General features: G+C 44.2%; 1 protein-coding gene across 7 annotated transcripts in view; it reads left to right on the top strand.

The window, feature by feature from the left end:
* PAFAH2 (platelet activating factor acetylhydrolase 2) overlaps positions 1–10,019 on the top strand; it is a 42,596-nt gene that overhangs the window by 15,307 nt on the left and 17,270 nt on the right. For all 7 annotated transcript variants that reach the window (XM_017534635.2, XM_017534634.2, XM_017534636.2 and 4 more), the window contains exons 5-8: positions 2,079–2,147; positions 2,520–2,661; positions 4,142–4,255; positions 9,375–9,466. In XM_017534635.2, coding sequence (XP_017390124.1) covers positions 2,079–2,147; positions 2,520–2,661; positions 4,142–4,255; positions 9,375–9,466 — 417 coding nt within the window. The remainder of the gene's footprint in view (positions 1–2,078; positions 2,148–2,519; positions 2,662–4,141; positions 4,256–9,374; positions 9,467–10,019) is intronic.

Below are 10,019 nucleotides of genomic sequence, written 5' to 3'. Positions count from 1 at the left end.
TTTTGTATTTTTAGTAGAGACGGGGTTTCACTATGTTGACCAGGATGGTCTCGATCTCTTGACCTCGTGATCCACCCACCTCGGCCTCCCAAAGTGCTGGGATTACAGGCGTGAGCCACCACGCCCGGCCCTTACTTAAAGTTTTTAACAGGTCTTTGAACTTAATTCAGTTCTTCTCATGGTCTTACCTTGATTCAGGTCCAAGACAAAGTTTCCAGGCTCATTCCTTGCTATTTGCCCCACCGTAGCTCTCCAGACAAATTGGTTTTTTTTGCCTGGACTACTAACCATTCTACCCTTCTCTTCCTCTTCCCCCTCTTCCTCTTTTCCTCCTAATTTCGGTTGACCTTCAAGATCTTAGTTTGGATGTCATTGTCCTAGGGACACCCATCCTGACAATTAACCTATTATATTAATTTTTCCAGAATGTGCTTTCATAAGACAATCTATACTTCTCAGCATTTAACATAATTGTAATAAATAAATTACTCGTATAATTATTCTGTAATGCCTGTCTTCTTCACTGTATTGTAAGCTCTTGAAGGCAGAGACCACATCTGTCTTCTATTGCTCCAGTACCTAGGACAGTGCCTGGAAAGTAGTTGTTTACCAATAAGTATTTATTGAATGAATACAAGGGCTGTGTGTGCGCTAGGTTCTCATTCATTCAGCAGACATCTGTGGAGCACCTGTTCTGTGCCAGCCCTTTGGCATGAGAGGAAGGTGGGACATACCAAGATTAACAAATCAAGGAAGTCGCATCTGCTAGAGGAGCAGGAACATAGACTCTCGTAACTGTAGCCCACGGCAGGAAGTGAAGAGTAAACATGGAGATAAGGTTAGAGAGGCAGTTAGATGGTTTTTGATGCTGTTTTCTTTTTTTTTTTTTTTTTGAGAGCCTATGGGAAAATTATTGATCATGAATAAATTCATTAAGATCATCTAGAGAATATAAGAGTTAATAAATGAAACCTCACTTTTTTTTTTTTGAGACGGAGTTTCGCTCTTGATGCCCAGGCTGGAGTGCAATGGCATGATCTCAGCTCTGCAACCTCCACCTCCTGAGTTCAGGCTGTTCTCCTGCATCAGCCTCCTGAGTAGCTGGGTGGCGAACTCCCGACCTCAGGTGATCCGCCCACCTCGGCCTCCCAAAGTGCTGGGATTATAGGCATGAGCCACTGCACCTGGCCTTGTGCTGTTTCTTGTTCAATAAATTGAGTACCTGCTGTGTGCCAGGGCTGGGCATTCAGTAGTGAAGAAGAGAGAGTTCCTGCCTTCGGGAAGATTATAGTCTAGCAGGGAAAAGAAGCAAAGAAACATTTTCCTCCTAGGCCAACAGGTATTTATGGAGAGAGCAGGTGAGCACATGACTTTGGAGGTGGTCCTTTTGGTCTAAGAGTCTGTATTGAGACTTCGCACTTCATTAGACTTGGGCAAGTCAGTTATAAATATTCTTCATTAACCAGAGTGAAATTCCAAGGAAAAAGGAAGGGAGGATAAGGGACATTGTTTACCCTCATTGCATCTGTGGTTAATTCAGGCTCTGAAATCCTTCCCATGGGTCATGGCCCTATGGTTTCCTATCCTAGGGAGGAATATGTGCAGTTAAATACCTAACCATTCTCAGTGTACCATCGTCTCATTTGGTTCCCACATAGCCCTGTGAGGTGGACAGGCAGGGATGCCCATTTTTCAGCTGGGCAGACAGACTCTGGAAGGCAGACTTGCCCAAAGTTACACAGTTTGAACTGGGAAGGGTTTGGAAATCTCTCTGGCTCTAAAGTCCAGTTCACTGCCTTCCCTGGAAAAGTGGGAGAAAGTAAAAAGGAACTTAAGAACCTGACCTCCCTGTATCAGTTAGAAATTGGGCAAGTTGTATTTAACAGAAAACCCCCAAATAATGTGACTTCAATATAGCAATGTTTATTTCTCTCCCAAGTGAAAGGAAGCCAGAGGTAGACAGTTAAGGTTGATGTGGTAGTTCCACAAGATGGCTGCTAGCAGAGCATGTTTGGAATGAGGGTGAAGACTGGGCTGTTCTTTTGATCCCTTTTCCTTGTTCCTTTTTGAATCTCCAGGACTTTGTATTCAGCCTTCTGCATGGAGCTGGCCTCACGTGGCTTTGTGGTTGCTGTGCCAGAGCACAGGTGAGGGATGAGCCACCATGGATTGGGTGCCTACAGTGAGCTAAGATATAGACTAGTCCCCTATCAATGTACTATTTCTAATCCTCTTGACAACCATGCAAGCCAGGATTATACACCTTTTCAAGAAGAGAAAACCAAGGTTCAAAGATGTTAAATAATTTCCCAAAAGTGACACACCGAGTTGAAATTCAAACCCAATTCTGTCTCTAAAATCTATATTTTTTCCACTTTCCTATTTGTCTCCCAGATTTCCTTCCCTGCTAGCCAAAGGGTGATATATAGAGGCTCTTGGATGAAAGGGAGGAGTTGGTAAAGGGGAAAATAAACTCAAGAATGTTTTCTGGTTTCTCTCTGATAATGTGTGTATTTCAGGGACCGGTCAGCAGCAACCACCTATTTCTGCAAGCAGGCCCCAGAAGAGAACCAGCCCACCAGTGAATCGCTGGAGGAGGAGTGGATCCCTTTCCGTCGAGTTGAGGAAGGGGAGAAGGAATTTCGTATTCGGAATCCCCAGGTAAGTTTGTGCCAGTTGGGGAGGGAGAGTTAGTGAGCCTGCCCTCTGTCTATTGTATTTGATAGCAAGACTTTTAGTTAACCCTCTCTTGAAATCTCAGTCATAGTGGGTCTGAGTTTGCCACATCAATGGAAATACATAGGATATTAATCAGGACTCCTGCAACTGCTGTGACAGAAATCTAAGACTTACTTAGGCAAAAAAGGAAATTGATAGCTCATATAGGTAGACTATAGGAAGAGCAGAACAATTGGAACCAGATTCAAATGCCATCAGGGTTTGTTCTTCATCCTCATTTCTTTTGATCCCTTTGGTTGGTGGGTCTCATCTTCAAACTGGCTTACTTTCTAAGGTTAGAACCATGGGGTTTTTTTGTTTGTTTGTTTTTGTTTTTTTTTTTCTGAGACAAGTCTGGCTCTGTCACCCAAGCTGCTGGAGTGCAGTGGCATGATCATGGCTCACTGCAGTCTCAATCTCCTGGGCTCACGAGCTCTTCCTACCTCAGCGTCCCTAGTAGCTGAGACTACAGGCATGCACCACTATGCCCAGCTACTTTATTTTATTTTATTTTTTTTTGAGACAGAGTCTCACTCTGTCACCCAGGCTAGAATGCAGTGGCACCAACATGGCTCACAGCAACCTCAACCTCCTAGGCTCAAGTGATTCTCCCACCTCATCCTCCTGAGTAGCTGGGACTACAGACACACACCACCACACAACTTTTTTTTTTAGCAGAGATGGGGTCTTGCTATGTTGCACAGGCTGGTCTCAAGACTCTTGAGCTCAAGCAATCCTCTCACTGTGGCCTCCCAAAATGCTGGGGTTACAGGTGTGAGCCATGGCACCCCGTCAGAACCACAGCTCTTGACAGCTCTGAGCTTGTGTGTGTTCATGTCATCTATGAGAACAGGGCTGTGTTTGAGTTGCTCCCTCAGTCCCCTACCTTGGTGCAAAACTGCAGTTTGAAAAATCCTGGAGAGGGATTCCAGGCCTGGGGAGAAGTAACAAAATGAGACCTTCCAATCAGAAATGCATTGTTAGAATGGGAGTGGGAAGGGTGTCCTCAAAGGGCAGGGTTAACAAAAGAAGGAAGGGGGGTAAGTGCTTGGGAGACAAAAACAATAGATGTGTGGTGTGAATGGACAAGTGGAATCCTGTACTAGATTGCTAATAACAGCGTTCTTAATTCCTTTTGTTTTTAAAATGCTTTCATATACATCATCTCATTGGATCCTTCTGACAGCCCTATAGTTAGGTAGGTGGAGTTGGAACAACAGGGCTGAGTATGTTATGTTGTTAGGCAGTGCTTATGTGAGCTGCCAGGTAGCTGAGCCTTTCTCAGGACGTGGCACCCAAGGTACTTGCTAAGGTGTGGGTGGGCAAACTCCTATGCATTCTTCCTTGGCTCTGTACCTGAGTGAGATTTTCGCTGGACGGTTGTGGAGTGTTCCAGTTCCCACTGGGACTGTCTCTGTTGCAGGTGCATCAGCGGGTAAGCGAGTGTTTACGGGTGTTGAAGATCCTGCAAGAGGTCACTGCTGGGCAGGCTGTCTTTAACATCTTGCCTGGTGGCTTGGATCTGATGACTTTGAAGGTATGGAAGCAATTGGTATGACCTAGAGCCCAGTATTCAGGGCTTTCTTGGTTACAAGTAATAGAAACCTAACTAAGTAGTGTAAACCGAAAGAGAATTGATTGGATCATATAACTACCAAGAAGACCAAAGGCCAACTTGAGGCCAGTGTAGTTAGCCCCAGTGTCTCGGACATTATCATCAAAGCCTTCGCACTCTTCTCTCCCCTCTCCTGCCTCAGTTTCTCTGTGTATATGTGGGTTTCTCACCAGACTCTGTCCTTTAGGCAAGAAAGATGGTTGCTAGCAGTTGAAGCCTGTGTATCAATTTACAGCTCCAGGTTTAAAAAGAAAAGAGACTGTCTTAGCTTCCACTAATCTGGGAAAGCTGTGACACCATATGGGTCCCATGCCCCTCTGCACCAGTCCCTGTGTCAGAGGGAGAAGGTGTTCAGATTGGCCTGCCTAAGTTACAGTCCCACTTCTGGGTCAGGTGATTGACCACCACAGGACCAGGTGGATAGCAGGGAGAGGGTTCAGGCTACTGAGCAGCAAACAACCGGTGTCCATTGCAGGTTCAGTCCTCCCTTTGAGGGAATCCCACAGACCCTCCCAGGAGGGTATGAAACCATCCTGGACATGGAATTTTGTGCTTATGAAGGTACATTCTTCATGCCCCACCCCCACCCAATCTTTTTTCTCCATAATTTCAAAAGTCATTCAGGCTGTATTCAGAGAACCAAGAAATCACACAAAAACATGAAGAAAAATGAAACAACCTTTTTCAATATTTTTATATTTGTCCTTCCAATTATTTTTAAATGTATTAATGTGTGTATTTTTTTACACAATTATGTTATCATTTAATACAAGCTGTTTTGTGCCCTTATTTTCATTTAGCAAAACAGTATGAGTATCTTCTTTCTTATGCCAATTAATATTTTTCTTTTTTTCTTTTTTTTTTTTTTTTTTTNTTTTTTTGAGATGGAGTCTTACTCTGTTGCCAGGCTGGAGTGCAGTGGTATGATCTGAACTCACTGCAACCTCTGCCTCCCGGGTTCAAGTGATTCTCGTGCCTTAGCCTTCCGAGTAGCTGGGACTATAGGTGCGCACCACCATGCCCAGCTAATTTTTTGCATTTTTAGTAGAGACGGGATCTCACCAAGTTGGCCAGGATGGTCTCGATCTTTTGACCTCTTGGTCCACCCACCTCGGCCTCCCAAAGTGCTGGGATTACAGGCGTGAGCCACCACGCCCACCTGATTAATATTTTTTATGGTATGATTTAAAAAAAATTTTTTAGAGACAGTGTCTTGCTGTCTGTCCAGGCTAGGCTCAAACTCTAGGCTTAAGCAATCCTCCTGTGTAGCATGAATTTTATTATTTATTTTTGTTTATTTTTGTGAGACAGGGCCTCACTCTGTCAGCCAGGCTGGAATACAGTGGTGTGATCACCACTCACTGTAGCCACCACAGCCTCCCAAGTGGCTGGGACTCTAGGTGTGTGCAATTTTTTGCATGCCAGCTAATTTTTTGTATTTTGTAAAGATGGGGTTTCACCGTGTTGCCCAGGCTGGTCTCAAACTCCTGGGCTCAGGCAATCCACCCGCCTTGGCCTCACAAAGTGTTGGGATTATAGGTATGAGCCACTGCACCCAACTGCATCATATTTAATAGCTATGCCATATTATATTATATTAATAAGAATGGTGTGTGTATGTGTGTATAATGCATATATAATACGTACATGTATATTTACAATTACTGCTTTATGAGACTTGGTTTTTTTTGTTTTTGTTTTTTTGAGACCAAGTGTCACTCTTTTTGCCCAGGCCGGAGAGCAATGGCATGATCTCAGCTCACCACAACCTCCGCCTCCCCAGTGCAAGTGGTTCTCCTGCCTCAGCCTCCCAAGTAGCTGGGATTACAGGCATGCACCACCACACCTGGCTAATTTTGTATTTTTAGAGACAGGGTTTCTCCATGTTGGTCAGGCGGGTCTCGAACTCCTGACCTCCGGTGATCTGCCCACCGTGGCCTCTCAAAGTGCTGAAATTACAAGCATGAGCCACCACCGCGCCTGGCCGAGACTTGCTATTTTAAGAGCTCCTCCCACAAACTTAATGCAGTAAGCATTCTTATCTCTTTACATAGAAAGAAACCAAGGATCGGCCGGGCACGGTGGCTCACGCCTGTAATCCAAGCACTTTGGAGGCCAACGCAGGCGGATCACCTGAGGTCAGGAGTTCAANAAAAAAAAAAAAAAAAGAAAGAAACCAAGGATCAAAAAGACTAAGTACCCAAGATTACCCAGCTAAGTAAGTGGTAGAGTCACACATGAAATTGGGGCATTTTGATTCCACAGCTTGTGCTGTGTGCCCCAAAGCCTCTTCATAACATATATTTTAAAGGCTTTGGTAATATTCTCCAGGAGAAGCATCTGCCTGCATACCCAATAGGTAAGGCAGACCCTGGAATCTAGAGTGCTTTGCCAGCTACAGTGTTGGTAAAGTGAGAGTTGGAGGGGCCCTGGGCACTGAGGTCTAGCCCTGCATGCCTGTGAGTGAGCCTGAAAAAGGCACTGGGAAGCCAGGCGCATGCCTGTAATTTCAGCCTTTTGGGAGGCTGAGTGGGGTGGATCACTTGAGCCCAGGAGTTTGATACCAGCCTGGCCAACATGGCAAAACCCCTTCTCTACTAAAAATACAAAATTTAGCTGGGCGTAATGACGTGCGCCTATAGTTCAGCTACTCAGAAGCTGAAGCAGGAGAACCGCTTGAGCTTGAGCCTAGGAGGCAGAGGTTGCAGTGAGCCAAGATTGTGCTGCTGCATTCCAGCCTGAGTGACAAAGGGAGACTATATCTCAAAATAAAAAAAGGCTTTGGGAAATGCCAGGCTATAGTTCAGTTAGATTAGTTAAGAGGGCAGCCTTTTAGGGGAAATACAGCATTAAAAAAAGCTAAATACATTTTCATCTATTGAGTGAGATCTAAACACTGATTACTCTGTTAACAAAGTTGTGGGGAAGTAGATATTCTCTGCATTGCTGGTGAGAATACAAATCATCCCATGGAGGGCATTTGGCAATTGGTATCATCAACAGTATAGATGCATATGTTTCTTTGACCCAGTAATTTCCAGTTTGGGAATTTATCCTACAAATAAATACCTGCACACATGCAGCATGATAGATGGACAGTGTTATTCATTCCAGTGTTGTTTGTTATAGCAAAAGTTTGATAGTAACCTAAACACTCACCAGTGAGGGAACTGGTTTAATTATGGGACAGTGGATGTATTTGCTTGGTGAATGGTAATTGCTAGTGTGTAAACCCCATATTTCAGTGGCTTAACACAGTAGAAATATATTTCTCTCCTACATGAAGTTTAATATGGGTGCTCCTATATAAGAGGCAACTCAGGGATCCAGGCTTCTTTTATAATCTCTTTTATGTCTTTAACCTCACAAAATTTGTGAATCCGAAATTTGTTGTTTGCATTAAGCCAACAGAATGGGAAAGGGCATAGAGGTTTGTATGAGACAGTTTATGGACCAGGCATGGAAATTGAGATACTACTTTTGTTCACATTCTATTGGCTAGAACAGTCACAAGATCTTACCTAACTGCCGGGAAATAGTTTAGCTGTGAGACCAGGAAGAAGAGGAAAAGATTTGGTGATCAGCTAGCTGTCTATACCATGGCCAAGTCAAATGCAGCTGTGAACAAGGATGAGGAAGCTCTTTATGTACTAATGTTGTTATGTACAAAAAGATACAGCACCACGTGTATGAAAAGAGGGAAAGTATATATTCATGTTGACTTATGAATATAAGCAATCTCTTCAGGGACACATAAGAAACTGCTACCTGTTTGGAAGTAGGTGGTGGGCAATCATGTGGAAAAAAACGGAGTAGATAGGAGACTTTTTGTATACCTCTGATTTTAGAGGTATATGAATATATTTACCTGTTTTTTTTTAAATGCCAAAGAGGCCATCCAACCAAGTTGTTGATCTGAGGGTACTGAGTTAAGGGGGAAGATTTAGGTACAAAGCCTTGGAATAGACAGTGGGGAGAGCAGAGCAGAAGTTCAGAGCAGAGGCTGGGCCGCAGAGCCTGGAGAGGCCTCCTGAGCCCCTTAGCAGGCAGCTGCAATAGCTTTTTATATAACCATACCCTGAAGGCTTCTGAGTATAACCAGAAATAGATACATGCAAAGCATATTAGAGTGCACAGACTCACTCTTCCCCTTGGCTTTGGATAAAAATCACAACAGATATCCAAAGAGGATGTAGAACCTGCACTGGTTTCTGCACAAGCAGTCTTTGCTCCAGAGCACAATGGACAGGCAGCAGGAGCATCCCCGTTCCACCCTCAGCTCAGTCCATGCGTCATGGACCTCCGACCAGTGTGTAAGGCAGGGATTCTAGAGGATGGAGACGGCTCTGATTGTTAGCATCATGCTCATAGACCAACCGGTCAGTATTTCTTCATAGATTTTTTTTTTTTTTTTTTTTTTTTTTAATTCGTTTTTTTTTTTTTTTTTTTTTTTGGAGACAGGGTCTCGCTCTGTCACCCAGGCTGGAATGCAGTGGTGAAATCATTACTCACTGCAGCCTCGACCTCCTGGGCTCAAGCGATCCTCTCGCCTCAGCCTCCTCAGTAGCTGGGACCATACATGCACACCACCACATACAGCTAATTTTTGTATTTTTTTGTAGAGACAAGGTTTTGTCATGTTTGAGCCCTGGCTGGTCTCAAATTCCTAAGTTCAAGCAGTCCACCTGCCTGAGCCTCCCAGAGTGTTGGGATTACAGGCATGAGCCACCGTGCCTAGCCTATTCATAGATATTTGAATGTCTACCCTGATCCGCTATTGTTAAGTAGTGAGATTACAAAAGTAAACATGGAAAGTACAGTTTTCACAATTCCTGCCTACACAAAGCTGTTCAGTCCAGGGACTGCTTGACTGGTGCCCCTTCCACAGGCAAGAGATTCTTGATAGTGTGATGTTGGTGGGCGCACTCGCTGTATTGTGCCTTTGGCCTCATCACCTCACTATTTCTTCCCCTTGCTCCTGATGAATTGCTAAAGAGCAGTCCTGAGTTTCTGACTTGGCTAAGTTCTCCGCTCTCCACAGGGCAACATTGACCTAAGCCGTGTGGCTGTGATGGGACATTCATTTGGAGGGGCCACAGCTATTCTGGCTTTGGCGAAGGAGACCCAGTTTCGGTGAGTTTCCTGGTAGTGTTGCTGTGCTTAGCTCCATACACCATTTATTCACTCAGCAAGTATTTGTTACACAAGTAGAATGTTCTTGGCACTGTTTAGGGACTGAGGATTCAGTGGTAAACAAGAAAACAAGATCTCTGATTTCATGGAATTATGTTATTGTGGGAGGAGACAGACGAGTGAAAAAGCCAACAGATAATAAAATCCCCATGACCAAGTGCAATGAAGAAAAATAAGGCTGAGCATGTTGGCTCACTACTGTAACCTCAGCTCTTTGGGAGGCTGAGGCAGGAGGATTGCTTAAACCAGGAGTTTGAGATCAGCCTGGGAAACATCACAAGACGCTGTCTCTACAAAAAAATTAAAAAACAAAACCAAAAAACTTAACCAAGTGTGATAGTACATGCCTGTAGTTCCAGCTACTTTGAAGGATGAGGCAGGAGGATCACTTGAGCCCAGGAGTTCGAGGTTACAGTGAGCTATGATTGCACCACTTCAGCCTGGGCAATAGAGCAAGACCCTGTCTCAAAAAAAAAAATTAGAAAACTGTCTA

The sequence above is a fragment of the Cebus imitator genome, unplaced genomic scaffold, assembly GCF_001604975.1.
Source record: "Cebus imitator isolate Cc_AM_T3 unplaced genomic scaffold, Cebus_imitator-1.0 Scaffold87, whole genome shotgun sequence".
Taxonomy (NCBI): domain Eukaryota; kingdom Metazoa; phylum Chordata; class Mammalia; order Primates; family Cebidae; genus Cebus; species Cebus imitator.
The sequence above is the reverse complement of the archived record's forward strand: the minus strand, read 5'-3'. Positions and strand labels throughout refer to the sequence as shown.